The sequence below is a fragment of the Podarcis cretensis genome, assembly GCF_951804945.1.
Source record: "Podarcis cretensis genome assembly, chromosome: 7".
Lineage (NCBI taxonomy): Eukaryota > Metazoa > Chordata > Lepidosauria > Squamata > Lacertidae > Podarcis > Podarcis cretensis.
The window spans coordinates 36,776,558-36,794,359 of NC_137176.1; the positions used below are offsets into that span (position 1 = coordinate 36,776,558).

Here is a 17,802-nt window from a genome sequence, read left to right on the forward strand (position 1 = left end):
CCCACTTGACCTGCAACATGGCCTAGTTCTCACTTAAGTGATAAAAGTAGTGTGAATTACCAGTATAACACTGCAGACTGCAGGTGGCTGCTTACATAACTGAATGCTATTCCACACAAAAAAACACAATTCACATGGGGAAAAAGAAGTTAGGGAGAATTGCTCTTTTCTTGCCTTCTCCCTGACATGCTCATTTTTCATGTGGAAGGGAGGTTGTTGGGTTTTTTTATACACTATTCAGTTAAACGAGCCCCACAGCTACCAAGAGACTTTTTTCTTTATTTATATCCCACCCTTTCTCCAAGGAGTTCAAGGTGGTTACAAGGTTCTCCCCAACCTATTTTTCATCACAACCATCCACTGAGGTAGAATAGGCTGAGTGACTGGCCCTAGGTCACCCAGTGAACACTTCATGACTGAGTGGGGATTTGAACGCTGGTCTCCAGCATTCTTACCAATACGCCACACAACACTCATAAAATGTATGCCTGAGAGAAAACTAGGTGACCAACACATTGGTTTTCACTTGCTTACTTGGCCTCTGAGTGGTTTAATCTGATTTTTCTCTTCACAGGTTAATTGTGTACACTCTTGGTCATCTCAACACTTCCTGCTTCCCACAAACTTTCTGTCACACATTCACTGAATGAAATTGAGCACAGGGCTGGGGCATGAACCTAGGGCCCTTAACCATACTTAGAGAGTATACCTGTGCAGAAACTAATACAATGTGAGATGCTTAATGCCTCTCAGAATGTCCTGTCATTTGGCAACAACTTTGAACTTTGAACCCTATCAAGCTGGAATCCATATGGACCAAGTGGTATAGGTGCTGTAATCTAAGGAACTTGACACATATACTTCCCATATTATTCTTCATGTCTGCTCACAGTAGTACATTATACTATTTGTAGACACTGTTTTTCTTAAAGGGCATTGAATTCTACAAGCACACATCTTTCCCACGGACTATAAGTGTTGTCCTTCTCATGGTGTGCATTCAATTAAAAGGCATTCAAATGTGGAAACATGATAACAGTGCACAAAGAAATGAAGATAACATCCTTTCGTTCACTGAAATGGTACAAAATGAGATAAATAGTGGCTGAGATCTTTGGGAGAGGAATTGGGCATGTTGGAGAGAGTGTATAGCCACCAAAAGCAGACCTTTAATGGGGGTAAAAGATATCAACCAGACATCACTATGTGGTACTGCTGCTCTGGAAGTTGGCAGAGTTAACTCAAGAGATGAATAAGGATTTACTGTGAAATGTGCTCAATTCTGCCGCAAAAGAATATAACAGACCTGTGGGACCAGGGCCAAGGCCCATCTAGTCCATCATCGTGTTCTCACAGATGGATTCTTCTTCAAAATTAACCAAAAAAACCCCTCTTTTTTGGGGGGGGGTTTCCAATATTATTCCCAGAGGCCTCAAAAGTAACTAAAAGAAAACGTACAGAGTTCACTTGCGCATTAAATTTGTTTCTGAGGTGTTCAAAACTACGAGAAGTGTAAATCTATCCTGTACACTGAAGAATGCTTAGGAACTAGCCTCACTATTTTATTCTGAGGTGGAAGAAAAGCATTGGTGGCCCAAACTCAAAGAATTAAACACAAATAAAGCAAAATAATGTATTAAAACAAAACCTGAAACAAAACCAGGATCTGGCATTGTCCTGAACTCAGGACCCAATTTGTGTCACTGATCATCATACACCAGTCCTTCTAACCCCACTGAAAATTATCTATGAGTACTATACCTTTTCTCAAGTAAATGGAAAAATTCTACATTCATGAAATAAGTTATTTTTGTTGTTACATCTCACACTTACTCCTACAAGGGTGGCTGGCTGACTAACATTAATAATAATAATAATAATAATAATAATAATAATAATAATAATAGAATTAAAATCTTTTTTAAAAAATCTTGTAACAATTGAAACACGGTGACAAATTATAAAAGTTCAATTGTTAAATGCCGATGCAATCATGTACCCAATGCCTGGCAAAATAAAGGCATTCTTCATTTATGCCGTAATGTTATGTACATGGGGAACAACCAGATTTCTCTAAGGAGGGAGGTTCCACATATGGGGGGGGGCTGCCACCAAGAAGGCCCAACTCTGTGCCTCAGCTCCACATGCCACGTCCTTTGACTGCACCAAAAAAGCTTTCTAGTTGTCAAGAAACCTTCCCGAATGGTGCAAGATGTGGCACAGGATATTGCAAATTGAGGCTGCCCTTTGTATGAGTGGAAGGTACTTCCTCTCATGCAAGAAGCCTTTTATATCCCAGGCATCACTGTCCAAATACAGATCAGAAAAGGGAAAAGATTTCGTGACCTCCCATTTTTTGGAAGAAAATTACCAGGAAGCGGTTTTATAACTTTAAAAAGCAGAAGAGGCCACTAGGACATTTCTCTTATTTCTGCCTTGACATTTTTAGAGCTTTGTGGGGGCGGAGGTGAAATATTAAAGTACTTACTGTGTTAGACTGACAGAAAAACGCCACAAACAAACCTCCACAGAGGCTTTAAAAGCTGTTTAAAGGGGCAGGGGCATACAAAGAATCTTCAGGGTGGAATATAAAGTTTCTTTACTGACTTAACAGGAGTTTTCCCAGCAGTCTGCATTTTCAGAGAAGAGCTTTAGCAGATGAAGTACCATTAGAAGTTTAGGAGCAGATGCTATCCTCTCAAGAGGAAACATGCAGAGGTTACTCAGAGATGAAGGAGAAGAGGGTTAGCTGAAAAACACGCATACTCATAGCTAGCTGTAAAACGTTCTTTACTATTTATTGAGCTCAACAGTATGTGAGGAAGCAATTTCAACAGCTCTCTTGGTAGTAACAAAGTTTGGGGCTCAAGTGTGCTTCAAATCATATAGCTGAGGAAGGAGCGCTGTCGTTTTTCAGCATACTATCCTTATAAAGATTGACAATCCTAGTCATCATAAAACCCAGAGGATTTGTCTTAATCAGGCTGGAATTTGGCATGGAGATCTTCCTGGGAAAAGGCGTAATCTGAAAGCTCCCAAATGAATAAGTTAAATAGCACCAATGTGGATGTCCCTGTAGTTGTGAACATTAGTTCTGCCCGCCCAAAACTTGCCTTCTGAAAAATGCAAATTACAGATTTTTTTCTTTCTTTCCTTCCCCATTTTAATGAACCATTCAACAAATAGCAAGCTATTCCGCACACAACTGGAAGCTTACTAACGGGAGCGTATTTCCTAAAAGAAAAATGGTAGATGAAACAGGCTGAAAGCAGTAGAAGCCAGAAAGTGGGAACAGTTCTTTCCACCATTCTCTGAGAATCTGACTCTCTCCCCTGTTGTGTGTGCACCTTTTCGAACTTGAAGGTCTCTTGTTACATACTGCTTTTGTAAGTATGTGTGTGTTCTTTTATTGAAACATTTTCATGGATAGCAAAGGCACACTCTGTTTTCAGTTCATAAAGTCCTTTCTACAGGTCAGTTTTGAAATGGTTTTTATAATCCTAACATTTCAAACTGAAATGCTCCTTTAGAATGAAGTGTTTGTAGTAGTCCGTACTCAATGCCTATTGCTTAATTTCTCAGAGTCTCCTCAAATCAGTTTCCCTTGCACTACCACAAGCTCCTACAGACACCATTGAGCCTGTACCATCCCAAGGACTTTGTGCACATTTAACAGGCAACTCTGCAAAACAGGTGCATAATAATTTGGCTGTGAGCCCATGGGCCCTGACTGACTTCAGCTACAAATATAGTTGTTTTCAACAGCCCACTGAAGATGAATTAATGTAGAGAAGCAAGTTGCTTTTGAGATGTCACTTCTGGCCTCATTTTCATTTAGCAGAAATTCAGATCAGCAAATATGGTACAGAACTGAGGCAGAACACCAGGAATTATGAGTTTGAGCACAGACTCATATGCTCGTGGACAAAATTGCGTTCGGTGTGACTGATTAAGAAAACTTAATTGCTAAGGGAATCCGAACCGAGATTACAAAATGCAATTGCCTTTTGAAGCACTTCTAAGGTTGCACAAATTGAGCTCATGGCTGGGTTACCGGATGCAGGCCCCAACACAGCAGAGGCTGATCAGCAGCCTCAGCTTTTATATATTCTGTAAGCTGCCCAGAGTGGTTAGGGAAACCCAGCCATATGGGCAGAATATAAATAATAAAATTATTTTTATTATTATTAACTAGGGTTGCTTTCTCTGCTGCGTAGCATCAAAATGGGACAATTGTGTCTCCATTCCACCCCATTTCTAACCTTTAGGCCTTTATACAAATGAAGGGGATTAATGGTATTTGTTTTCCCTGGTTTTCAGCAAGATTGTTGCTTCAAGATGGCAGTACGGATACTTCACAATCCTCTGCAACGGTTTCACCTGTTAAGCCTTCTGAATTTAGAGATGAGGAACAGAACACAGATATTCCTAGGACATTAGGAATCTTGTACTCTTCAGCTAAGAGTATTCAAAGTTTGCTGGAATGGTGAGAGAAGAAAGCTTCTCTGATCTGGGCAAGGCAGGAAAGGAACTAGGGTGGGGCCTGCACTACTGGCCAGTCTTCAAATCTAGGTCACAGGATCCTACCTTTCCTCGGTAGGAGATGGACAAAACCCATGTCTGGATCCCTCCCTCCTACTGAGCTGGGAAAGTGTTGTTGTTGTTGTTTGTCAGACTCTTCGTGACCCCATGGAGCAGAGCACGCTAGGCACTCCTGTCTTCCACTGCCTCCCGCAGTTTGGTCAAACTCATGCTGGTAGCTTCGAGAAAGTAGTGAACTGTAAATTCTCGTAACATAACTTACTTGGATCCATTTCAAATCAAGTTTCTAGTTTGGCATAGAACTAAAATGGCTTTGGTCATCCTGGTAAAGTATTTATCCTAGAGAAATGATGGGAGATTACTATTCCATCCCATAGCCTTTGGGGTGTCTCAGGATGCCATCTTGTGTCACATGCTATTTGGCATTTATGTAAAAACCATTGCAAGAAGTTCCTTTCGGACTGAAGTGTCATCGGCATGTCATTCTTTTTCATATTTTTAATTCCAGCTCCAAACAGGTGTTTCGAACCACTTTGGGGTTGGATGAGGCAAACAAGTTGAAACCTAATTTAGATAATCTACTGTGGGTAGCAAACTCCGCAAATCTGATTGTCAATGTAAGTGGTTGTGGATGGGGTTGTACTTCCCATGAAATACCAAATTTACAGCCTGGGAGGTCTCCTAGGCACGGCACTGTTGATGGAAGCACACATGATCTCAGTGGCTACAAGTGCCTTGAAATGGGTTAGCTTGATTCACCAGCTGTGACCCTTTCTAAAGATAAGTAATCTTACAAGTGTTGTACATGCCCCAATTACAGCTTGGTTACACCCACCAGGGGCTATTGCCCCTGCTCATCTACCCCCTACTCATAAAAACAAAAGAAAAGCCCTTCTTGCTCAGCATTCTGCCCCTCTCTTTATACCTCACTCAAAGCCCCAACCCCCACTAGTCCTTCAAGGATCCCCCCATATCCCAACTCCTTCATTGACCCCCCCATACCCTCACAGCTCCTCTCCGCTCTTCCATCCTTGCTTTATTCAAACCTCTGTTGTTTAAAACAGGCTTCCTCAACCTCAGCCCTCCAGATTTTTTTGGCCTACAACTCCCATGATCCTTAGCTAGCAGGACCAGCGGTCAGGGATGATGGGAACTGTAGTCTCAAAACATCTGGAGGGCCAAGGTTGAGGAAGCCTGGTTTAAAATGTACCTTCTTTTGCTCCCCTCCCCAATGGGCTAACATTATGCAAACCTGGGATTCTGACGAGGCCGCAAAATCGTCCAGTGGTGGCTACACTCTGATATCATGGCTGTGTGATGACCTCACATTTTTATGTAATGTAGGAAGATATAGACACATGATTTGAAAATATTCTGAACGACAGAAGTAACATTACTGATGTTTACACACAGGTTCTACTGTGAAAGACATGATTTAACAGAAGTGGGGGGAACACTAAGGACATATCACTGGTACAGTGGTACCTTGGTAGTCAAATGGCTTGGCTACCGAACAAATTGACTCCCGAACGCCACAAACCCAGAAGTGAGTGATCCAGTTTTCAAATGTTTTTCGGAAACCGAACGTCCAACGCGGCTTGGTTTTCAAATGTTTTCGGGAGTCGAATGGATTAAGTTTGACTACCAAGGTACCACTGTACTGCAATTAAGGATGGTGTGGTGATACTGGCTCATCTGAGCTATGAGAAGCCTACAGAATCAAGACCAAGTGCTCTCTTGTTCAGCCACACTAGTTAACATGTCCTCCCCACCAAATTGATAGGAACACCCATTCAAAGCTTCTGAAAAAGAACATATCAGACACAAAACCAAGTTTGGAAAAAATTAATATTATTTAAAATATGTCTGACTTAAATATTTCCACATAACAAAGTGTTATTTTCAAGTCACCAGCTATATCACTTATATACATATGTCCATAGTTAACAAAACAATTATGAGATGTCCTATCAAAAAGCAGTGATTTTTCCCATTCAGGAAATAGAAAGAACTAGTCGTATAATACACAAGTATAAATTATATGTACATATATCTTCTTTCTGGAACTGAGGGCAAATAAAAAGCAATTATTCTTCAGAAAGGTATAACATGTCTACATTACAATAAAATGAATCAATACTGATTTTGAAGTGGTCACTTAAAGTTGAAAACTTTATGAGCACTTCCTGTAACTGGGATTTTTGTTATTTACAAAATATACTCAACAGCCACATAGAGGCTTAATTATCTGTATATATACATACGCACACATATATATAACATATAAAGAAATTCAAAAATTTAAAGTAAAATTAAGCAAAATCCTTCTGTCTTTGGAATGTCTTAAAACAGAAAATGCTTTATTCCAGTGTTTCTTTAGATATATTACCTTTTCTAAGTAAATGGGGCTTTTCAGAGCATTACTGAAAAGCCTAGGTAGTTTTACTTTTATTTTTAATCAAATGTCAACAAAATCAAGGTTATATTATTTGGGGGCTGTCAGAAACCAATCTGCATTTGCTGATACAACTTGTGCTATAGCTCACTTGGTTTGCTCAAGACAAGGCATGGTAGTATACCCTATTATTTTTAACTTATGGCTTATGTTTTTCATAGTTATCAAGCTAACACTTCTGAGCATTAAGACCTAACACAGAAAATATGCGCATCTGTTGTTCACTTCAAGGAGATTCTATTATTAGTTACATTTTCTTTGAGTAATTATTGCTGAATGTGAAGCTAAACATGTACAATTAAGAAATTAATTTAAAAAATAGCTTTAATAAAATGAATATGGTCCATCACTTTCTGACATGTCAGCAACACCAGCACCATAATGTAATACCAATTAATAAACTAAAGTAATACCAGACATTTAATGCCGTATTGTAATATGAATTCTCTACTGCATGCATCTAACTTTGAGATACTCTTTCTTCCAATTAATTTTAAACAGTCAGGACATCCTCATGATTGCCAGAACTTCCATGCTGTCTACCTTCTAATCAACGTTCATTGATACCAAGGTTTGAGCGTGTGTCTTTTTTTTTTTTTTACATGAATACACGTATGATGGGATTCAAAAGATGAGCAAACTCCATGTACCTGAGATCATTGATTGTAGTCAAGATAGCAAAGTGTATCTGGTGTTTCTTCAATATCCTACAAGCTTACAAAAGACAATCATTCTTTTGGTAGTTTTGTAAAATTTAAAAAGTTATATTATCTTATTATTTTTAATATGTTCAGTTTTAATAGTAAAAATCCATAGGTGACTATCTTTATAAAAATTCTAGTCCTGAAAGCATTTTGAGCTTTCACCTTGGTTGTCATCAAAAAATATTGGTCCATTCATTTGAAGATTCTTGAACAACCTCTTCCAAATTCAGAGCACGATTAATGTCTTCACCTTCCTGTCCTTGATGACTGGTAGATTCTTGTATTGTGCCTACCGTAACAAGGAAGAGAAATAATGCTAAGAGATCTAGTGAAAATACAGAAGAGTTACATTTAAGCGCTGCTTGACTAAACATCCAATAAGAAATGTGTAAGATTTATTTGGTGGAAAAGCAAACTAAATCCAGCCACGCTTCATGTAATACTTACCTATTAAAGAGTACTGTTTACATCCTTTGAAAGTAATCATGTTGGCACAGTGCTGTGGATGGAAGCGCTCAACTGCGAGTTGACTGTTCCTTTCAATGGACAGAGCAAATGTATTCACATTAAGGCACGTGAATGCTTAATCTATTCTGTCCATTTGAATTAATGAGGCAGTCCATGAGAGCAATGGAGTGCATTTATTGATGCAAAAGTCACCGACTCATGGGAAGAAACTATCATCTATACAGCAACCTAAAATTACTGTATGTATTCCATTACATGCTTCACAGAAAGCAAAAGTTCAGCTTAATGTAAATGAACCCAGAGTGAGGCTCAGACTCATGCCCTTCACCCTCACATGTGTTTAACAGCTTTTCACTTCCAGTTTACCGTAGCTTAAGTGCAACTTGTTGTCTTGTCTTGTTGCGTCGTCTCCAGGGAAGAAAGGGGGTGAGCCAGGGGCCGCCCTGACCTTAAGTGGCCCTACGAAGGCCCGCCCCTGCCGCCAGCCGATTGGCTGGCGCCACAGGGTATGCTAATTGGGTGATCCCTGTCTCCCGCGAGGCTGACGCCAGCCTCGCGAGAGCGAGTGTGGGCGGGGTCGTGATCCCACAACCCCCCCTCCTCCTGAAGATCGGAAGGGGCATTGTCTTGTCTGATCCAACAAACAGTGCCAGAAAAGAAAGGGGGGGAAGGGGAGAAAGCAAGAGCTCAAGGCTCATTGACTTCACACAGAACTATGGTTAAGCATGATCTTCAAATCAGTTTATATTGCCTTCAGGAATGGCATAGTGAAATAGCAAGAGAATTATCACTAAGAACTTCCTTGCTTTGATATGGCTCCTGTATGCATCTAGGAAAGAATTATTCCTTTAGAAGAAACTGTGTCGGGCAAAAAAGAACCTATGAAGTTGCATCAAGCTTTCTAACAGATATTTTAAATTTTATTGATTTATCATTTTTGTCAGCCGCTTTGATGTTTTCCTACTATCAAGCAGTACATAAATTTATGAAATAAATAAACTGAGTAACTGCAGACTATAACTCTGTACAGTTTAGGAAACAAAGAAAAATGTTACTATTCAGTACAAACAGCAACACATTCATACAAATAAGCCTTGCAGTACATTATGTACTTTTGAATGCCTACAGCAAGGGTGAGAATCCACTTTTGTCTGGCCTGCCACAGCAATGTGTGTCCTACACCCAAAGTTTTATGAGGTTAGGTGAGTGACAGGGGACATGGGCTGACAAAAATGACATTTGCTCCAGTCCTGGCCTGGAGAATGAGAGCAGGGGCTGAGATTTAAAAAGAAGGAAAAAGTAAAATAAGTTCCCAGCACTCAATGCTGTCCAAGTAAACGAGTAATGTTGAAATTTGAGAATATTGTACCATAAATGCCAGGGCTGGTTTAAGCCCTACAGTATTCTATATAAAATTTTCACTTGGCAAATTTTACATACCAGAATAGCCATGGGCTCGTTTCATATGAAGCTTCATATTGCTTTTCTGGGTAAATCCCATTGCACAATAATCACATTTGTACGGTCTTTCTCCTGTGTGTTTTTTCATATGAACTTGCAAAGCACTCTTCTGGTTAAAAGCCTTCTCACACAACGTGCACTGAAACGGTCGTTCTCCTTTAATAAATAAGACACTTTAAGAACATTAACTGCAAAGTGATGCAAAGTGGAGTAAACTCCTTAAACTTCACAAATACACTAATTTTACTTGAACTGGCTATGTTCACCATTTAAGGGACCGTTCTCACTAAAACCTGGTCAAGACAAGGAACTATTTAGCTCCTATGCATTGGGCTGAAATAACGGAGCACCTGACTCTGAGACCTGTGCACTCAGGTTAGGAAAAGGCCCAGAGAAGCGGAATAGATCCAACACTGCTAATTTACTCTTGAACAGAGATGCTCAGTTAACTTTGCTGAACTCCTTTCTTCCTTTTGAACTATGCTGTTCCTTCTTTGGGCATGGCGTGTAAAGATAGCATAAAGCATAAGGTTAAACAGGCAAAAGTTTCAGTTGCTGCATTACTCCTAAAAGTCTTCCAACTTCCACAGTGAGGATCACCCAGGGAGGCCGACCTGGTGCCTTTGTTACATATCTTTACGCACTAGACAAAAACATCTCAGGCCTTGGGCTAAACAATCTATGGCCTTTTAAACTGTGTGTGTGTGTGTGTGTGTGTGTGCGCGCGCGCGCTTGCTACTATGTTACGCATATTTGCAATTTTATGTTGTAAACCAGCAGTGGCCAAACTTGGCCCTTCAGCTGTTTTGGGACTACAATTCCCATCATCCCTGACCACTGGTCCTGTTAGCTAGGGATGATGGGAGTTGTAGTCCAAAAACAGCTGGAGGGCGAAGTTTGGCCACCACTGTTGTAAACCATCCAGTGATCCTTGGGTGAAGGGTGGTATAGAAATTTAATAAATAAATTAAACAAATAAACAGCCCAGGCACTCTGATTGCTGCCTCTCACTTCCTATTGTCCCAGATTCTGCTGCTAATGCAATGGTGAGGATGGGCAGGATAAGTTGTATACAATTTACTGAACCATTTGTTAAATTGAACAGCTTGTGGCTAGCCACCTGTACTGATATTTTCTTACCTGTATGAATGCGGCTATGCCTTTCCAGCTGGCTTGGCTTAGCAAAGGCTTTTTCACAGGTATCGCATTTAAATACCCTTGGCTTTTGAGAACTTAATGATGGTCCTGCCTGGTGAGTCTGCAAATGCTCCTAATTCAAAACAAAGAAGAAATGCATAGAACATGTTTAGGTAAGAAAAATAATAATGAGTGCTAAGTTGCTCACACATCCTTTTGTCAACACCAGGCATAGGCAAACTCGGCCCTCCAGATGTTTTAGGACTACAACTCCCATCATCCTTGGCTAACAGAACCAGTGGTCAGGGATATTGGGAATTGTAGTCTCAAAACATCTGGAAGGCCAAGTTTGCCTATGCCTGGGGTCAAGACCTACAAAATCTGAAGCCAGCAATGGCCAAATTCAATCTATTTTATAAAGAATGCAAATAACAAATTCCTTAACAAGTACAAGACCTTATTGAATTAAAAATAATTTTAAAATTGGAAGAAAAAAGCAAAGCACAACCATTTGCAACTTTGCAGTTTCAGCAGAATGTTAAAAACAAAAGCAGCATTTCTCCAAATTCCAGATTTCTTTCCCAGTAAAGAAGCCCACACCCACAGAAGCCAATATGGCTCAGTTCAGGTGTAACAGCTTTCCATTATGTCTGAACAAAGCCTATAAATCAGAATCAAAACTTATTTTTCCTTCTGTACCTGCAAAGAACCAGAATACAGATTTTGCATGCTATAAGATTAGATTGTAATTTTGCTTCCTGATCCAATAGTGACAGGCAATGTGATTCGTATTAAAAACATATGCAATGCTAAATGGAAAAAGAAACAAGCAGAATAGGTGAGCCTCTTAACCATCAAGACAGAGGTAACCAGCTGCTTTTTTAAGATAAGGGCATTTGGGAGTTTGCACTCTCTGCCACACAGGAAGAATATCATACCAGCTGGAGCAGCAAACTGGCCCCATCCATTTTCCAAAGAAGTAGTAGCTCCAAGAAGCTAGCTGGCTCAAGAACACTCTGCTCCAACTGCCAGTTGCCCTGGGACTACAGACATGCAGGAAAGCACACTCTGATCCCATTAACCAGCCAGAAGGCAGGAGGTTGAAAAACAGCTCAGTTATCAAAAAATGGAAGAATTCTAATGCATCAGAGGAATTCCAGTAAGACTATTGGAACCCCAATATCCAGACATAATTTTGAAAGCATCCCTACTTATTATTAAATGGAAGAAAGTTTATAAAGAATCTTTTATCAAAGTTTCCCAATAGGAACAGAACTTTTTTCACCAAAATATACCCACAATGAAGCAGTAAAGGGACCCCTGAACGTCCAATTGTGGACGACTCTGGGGTTGCGGCACTCATCTCACTTTACTGGCCAAGGGAGCCAGCTTCCGGGTCATGTGGCCAGAATGACTAAACCGCTTCTGGCAAACCAGAGCAGCACACAGAAACGCCGTTTACCTTACTGCCAGAGTGGTACCTATTTATCTACTTGCACTTTGACGTGCTTTCGAGCTGCTAGGTGGGCAGGAGCGGTAGATGGTCACAATAAAAATAAATAAGAACGCCATTTTCAAAGGGATACCTCTTTGCCTAGTTAGACCTCTTTGAGGTTTTCAATATAATAAGTTGTGAATTTTATTTCATACCTTAAGGTGTGTTGCTCGTTTGAAGGCTTTATTGCAAATATGACAAACATGGATTCTTTCCTTTCCATGAACTTCTTTACTGTGCTGCATAAGCATGGCAGCTGAAGAAAAAGTCTGACTACATTCAAAACACTGGTGCACACGAGGCTCTTTTTCAGCTTGAATGCCTTTAGATAAACTTGGAGAAATCTCATTCACCTGCAACAGTTACATAAAATATACACACATTACGAGAAATAAAACCGCCTAAAACTCAAGAGATAAACATCACTCTTCAGATGCAATGACGCTTTGAAGAAGACATTACAACTGAATAGGTATTGAAATATCTCGTGCAACTTTTATTTCAACTTATTAGTAAAATAAAGTTATGGAGCAATTCTGCCAACCCCTTCAGGGAAAGCACATGAGTGCCTGGTTGTGGTGAAATTCTGAAGAAATGGATCCCTGGGTGTGCTCTGCTCCTGCTAGAGCCCCACTCCCAATCAGATCCACAAGCCAATTACTATTTTCAAATAACCATCACCATAATAAATTAATTTTCAGGTTGACTCTGAAAGAAGAAAAAGAAGGGGCAGGGAAATAAAGGAAGCGAATTTCAGTGAATCCCCATCAGAATTAGAAGAATTCAAAGGAATGATGGTACAGAGCACAGGGTAATTGAAGTAATTGCCTTTTCCTGTCAATTACTCCTTTAGGACTAATCTGTGTTTGGCAGCATACCAGAAGTGAGCAAGACCAGAGCCAATGGTGGGTAGTACCAGTCGTTCGCCCCCTTTCTTTTTTTATGCTACCTACATGATGCACTGCTGCGTCAGGCAGGAGGAAAAAAACAGAGGGAATTTACCAATATCCCACAAGTCTTTGCTCCTGCCTGTCATCAGCTGGTGAGGGATGTCCCACACCATTGGCTGCAGCGTCCCTCAAAATAAATTTAGGCCAATGGCCACACAGGGCCTATGACAGCGGAGTGCCCACCACTGGCATATAATGCAAACAAAAAGGGATGTAAGAAGAAAAAGACACCTTTAAGAATTAGACTAACTTTAAAATGGAGACTTCCAAGACATAAGAATGTGCACTTAATTTCACATTTAATATTCACAGTGTTCAAAAGGAAAGATTTGGTTAATATGAAGCAACTTCAAAATTCTTCTTGAAATGCAAAGGTCAAACCTCCAAATTTAAACCTCCATACTTAACTTCCATAATACACTAAATTAATTAGGATAAGATAAATGAGAACATAATTCTTCACCTACATAAATTCTACAATATATACAGTAAGCCTATTTTGTATCTTTATTCAAGGAACAACATACATAAAAAAGTTTACCTGATATGCCAATTCATCCTGGCTTGAAGGTATTGAATGTGGGGTATGACTCACTAGTATAACTTGCTGGGAGCTTGAAGTGCTCTGTCCAGAGAGATTAGAATCTGTCAGTAAAGCAGGGAACTGCTGTCCCTGCCAAAAGAAAAAGTGAAACGCATTACATTTAGAAGAAAATGTAACTGCAATGTGCAGTCAAAGACTATAAATATGAATTTGTTGATGTGTCATAACACCAGATTTTTCTTTGAAACTTTTTTAATCTGCTGTTGCCCTAAACTGTTATCTATCTCACTGAGTCCACAATAATAGGAAAAACAAAACCAGTAACATAGTGCATGGCTCCAAGAATCAAGCCATATAAAACTCAACATGAGTCAGAGAAGAAGAGGAGGGAAAGGGAGGAAAGGGTATACATTACAAGAAAAAATATGTGTTACTTTCAGTATGGTATGGAGACTAAGGATTTGTGTCACAGGATACATAAAGATACATAAGGAAAGGTGTGCTTAGATAAGGGATTTGAAGGGAGTAAGAGACTGGGCATCATAGTTCTCAGAGCCTCTCCTTAAGAGGCAGGTGGTCACTAGTGCTTCCTAAGGCAGTTTTTGGCTTTGCCTGGATTAAACTAGGAAATGCAGAGCTTCAGGGATGGATAAAGGGAGATATGCCTTACTGCATGGGCTGAATGACCTTTTATGATATACAGAATTTTCCTTCTCCAAACTATTATTTACAAAGTATGCCGGTAAACTCTTATGTTTATGTTTATTTTCGAATAGCAAAGCTACAAAGTGAACACCACTTCTACCTTATATTCTAGGTCTTTCTCTAATATACTTAATAGGTCTTGCCCTATACTTAAAGCATCTCCTACAAATGCTTGTGCAGCCTGCAGCAACCTGAAGCTGTTTTCAAACTACCCTTACAGCAAGAATTTGCTTATCAGTAATCCACAGGTACATTGCAAGTGTTAATTAACATGGTAAAACCAGGGGAGAAAACAGCAGATGAATGCTTAGCAAAGAAAGTCTTAGTAACTATTAACAATGAATATTTCTCAAAAAGAGCTGAAACTTGACAGTGTAATCTTCAAACAACTGCAGCAGCAGAAACACCACAAGTCAACAAGCACTTAAAATCACAGGTAAAACGAGTTCAATAGGAGTTTTAGAGTAAATTTTAAAAGTAACTATATTGACATTATACATTAGGGAACATAATCTTTGTACTGTACAAATATTTTCTTTGTCAAGTAGCACTCAGGTTTCCTTTACCCTAGTTTTATAGCAGGTATTAATTAGCAGGTATCTGGAATATTAATTAGCAGGTACCAGGTATCAGGAATAGGCTAGAACCATGACACAAACCTGTGATGTGATGTTAAGAGTCACTGCATCAAGACCAGCAGATAGCATACTCTGAGTATCAGCTAGGGTCAATGTGACACTACCATCTCCTCCAACTCCTGGTGACGACATTACTAAATTCTGAGCTGGCTGAGACATGGGTGGTGTTGAAGGAAGGTTCCCACTTGATGCATTAAGCTCTGTAAAAAGGTACAATATTTCAAAACTCTACACATAATTATCATAATTTACTAGTTGGGAAATGTGCCAATCTGCCTAACACTATGGTTTTATGAATACTCATGGCTGTCCACTTTTCATAACCATGTTCTGTGTGCATCAGTGGAGCAGTAATAAGTGTGCCATGCCCCCACTGGACCTGCCTTCCTCTGGGTCCAAAAGGACCTGCACATCGGTGGGCCTAAAATGGTTGCCGCCTGTAATAATTTACAAGTGGAAATTGCTCAGACAGGCTGAAATAACAGCATTTTAATAATAGTATGAAACAATATGAACATAAAAGTAGCTTACACTGTCATTTTTAATGGAAAAATCTAATAAAAGAATGTACTGCAATTGATGAAAGGAGCAAAAAGGGAAGGCATTTGTATGACTTGGGCTTCAATGAAATCAGGCGTTTCTGAGAAACCAGTTCTCATTTCTTCACTGAAACCGCTAAGCCAGAATATAATAAGATTCCACAATATGATTTATTGAGAAAAATTATTAAAAGCCTACCTGAACTACTGTTCAGCACTGGGCTCTGAGAGAGGAGTTGATCATTACTTATTGTTAATGTAGCACCTGCTGACTGATTATTGATTGTTGGTGTTGCCAGTCGTAGATTCCCATTCAGTTCATTAGCTCCAGAGGAATTATGCTGAATAAGATCCTGGCCTAAATGCAAAATTGAATCTATAAGCCAATGAAGATTTATATTTGCTTCTGCATATTTAATACATAAAAATATTCTAATTTTACAAGAAAAAATAGCTGTAGTGCTATGGAAACATAAACTCATGAAATCTGTCACTGTAAATATTAAATGAAAATATTTAAATATGTTTTTGATTTACTGTAATAATAATTTAAGAGTTCAGTTAAAACAGCAGTCGAAATAAATAAAAAAACCTGTCCAGTAGCACCTTAGAGACCAACTAAATTTGTTCTGGGTAGTGTGCACGCACCTTCTTCAGATATACCCAGAACAAACTTAGGTGGTCTCTAAGGTGCTACTGGACAATTTTTTTATTTATTTTGACTGCGTCAGACCAACACGGCTACCTACCTGAAGTTAAAACAGCAAGTAGAGGAAGAGTTAATATGCTAGAGAAAATAAATGCCACTACACCAAAGTGTGTGGATATCTTTGAACCAGGGCTTGTGAAGTATTAAGCATATATTATTAGACAGAATGACTTTACACACAAAAAATGAGGATAGTATACTTGCCAGATATGGTAAGGGTAATTTCTTGAGGGGTTCCTGATGAGTTTGAAGTAGTTGTACTAGAGGCATGAGCTAAAACATGGCTCAGACTCGAATTATTTATTGTCAATGTAATCTCATGCTGACCATTTGAATTTGAAACCATACCCTGTGAAGTCATGACCTGAGACAGATCCTGTGAACCTAAACACAAACAGGGTAATAATAATAATAATCAGCGGCCAAACTTCAATATGTTAGTATTTACTGTCGTGATGCCTGTTCCAATATAAGCAGAAGGCACAGAAGCAGGTCTTAAACTGGCATGGCCCAATTATTCACAAAAGCAATATAAACAATTCCAGGAGGAATCACAATGCTTGAGAAGAGATGGTGTTCCCAACTTCGATGCAGATTATCCTATGTCTTGGCAAGTAGCCCCATGCACTTGTTTGGAAGTAACTGAATGGGTAGAAATCCTCACTCCCCTTTGTCTGTAGTTGTCAATCTCTTTTGCCCCTGTATACAGCCTCATCTGCTTCAGGGTGCTAGCAGACGGGGGGCTAGGAGAGGCCTCTGAAAAAATTTCTCCAAATAGTTAGCCCACTCAGCCACTTCTATGCATGACTGTACATGCAAATAACTCTTTAAAAAGAACCCAATCACCCTATTTATTCAGGATAATGATGCATCATATAGTAAATGATATAAACAGTTAGGGAATTAAAAATACATAAATGTTCCTCAACCAGGAACATGTTTAATTTAATTTGTGGTTTTTTTTAAAAAAAATAAATCTTTATTGATAGAAATACATGGTTGATCAGTATTTGCCAAGGGCAATAATATATTTGCTCTTAAAATTGAAATTAATATTTATATAATAAACTTACAGAAAAGATGAGCAAAATAAATTTAAACGTGGAATAATTCTGGGAGCTTTTAGCAACAGAACCCTTCAAAATGGAAGTGTGTGCTTTTGTATCATGCTTACCAGCAGTGTTCGTAGTCAAAACAGCTTCTTGCTCAGATATAGGTCCTATTGTCATATTTGCTGAAGAGGTAACAGTGGGCTGTAAGGACAAGCTTGACAAAGGTTGTATTACCACATTTGCTGGCACTGAACTTTCTGCTGTCTGGAGCGAGGTGTTCTGAGTAGCCAAACTGGGATCCCCAGTTAGCTGCTGGGTCAGTACGTTTCCCTGTTGTAGCGTCTGCTGCAAAAGACTGGGATCAATCTGAAAAGAAAATGAATATAGGAGATGCAAATAGATG

General features: G+C 39.4%; 1 protein-coding gene and 1 long non-coding RNA gene across 6 annotated transcripts in view; one reads left to right on the top strand and one right to left on the bottom strand.

The window, feature by feature from the left end:
• Positions 1-6,376: 6,376 nt before the first annotated feature.
• Positions 6,377-17,802, bottom strand: part of ZNF236 (zinc finger protein 236) — a 46,290-nt gene continuing 34,864 nt past the window's right edge. For all 5 annotated transcript variants that reach the window (XM_079983729.1, XM_079983732.1, XM_079983731.1 and 2 more), the window contains exons 25-33: positions 17,522-17,765; positions 16,552-16,731; positions 15,838-15,996; positions 15,121-15,299; positions 13,754-13,885; positions 12,418-12,615; positions 10,771-10,900; positions 9,610-9,786; positions 6,377-7,990 (exon numbers count right to left, since the gene is read on the bottom strand). In XM_079983729.1, coding sequence (XP_079839855.1) covers positions 7,875-7,990; positions 9,610-9,786; positions 10,771-10,900; positions 12,418-12,615; positions 13,754-13,885; positions 15,121-15,299; positions 15,838-15,996; positions 16,552-16,731; positions 17,522-17,765 — 1,515 coding nt within the window. In that variant the 3' untranslated portion in view covers positions 6,377-7,874. The remainder of the gene's footprint in view (positions 7,991-9,609; positions 9,787-10,770; positions 10,901-12,417; positions 12,616-13,753; positions 13,886-15,120; positions 15,300-15,837; positions 15,997-16,551; positions 16,732-17,521; positions 17,766-17,802) is intronic.
• Positions 7,997-8,831, top strand: LOC307220175. The gene is made up of 2 exons (XR_013840749.1): positions 7,997-8,545; positions 8,787-8,831. It is a non-coding gene; the product is annotated as an uncharacterized lncRNA (long non-coding RNA).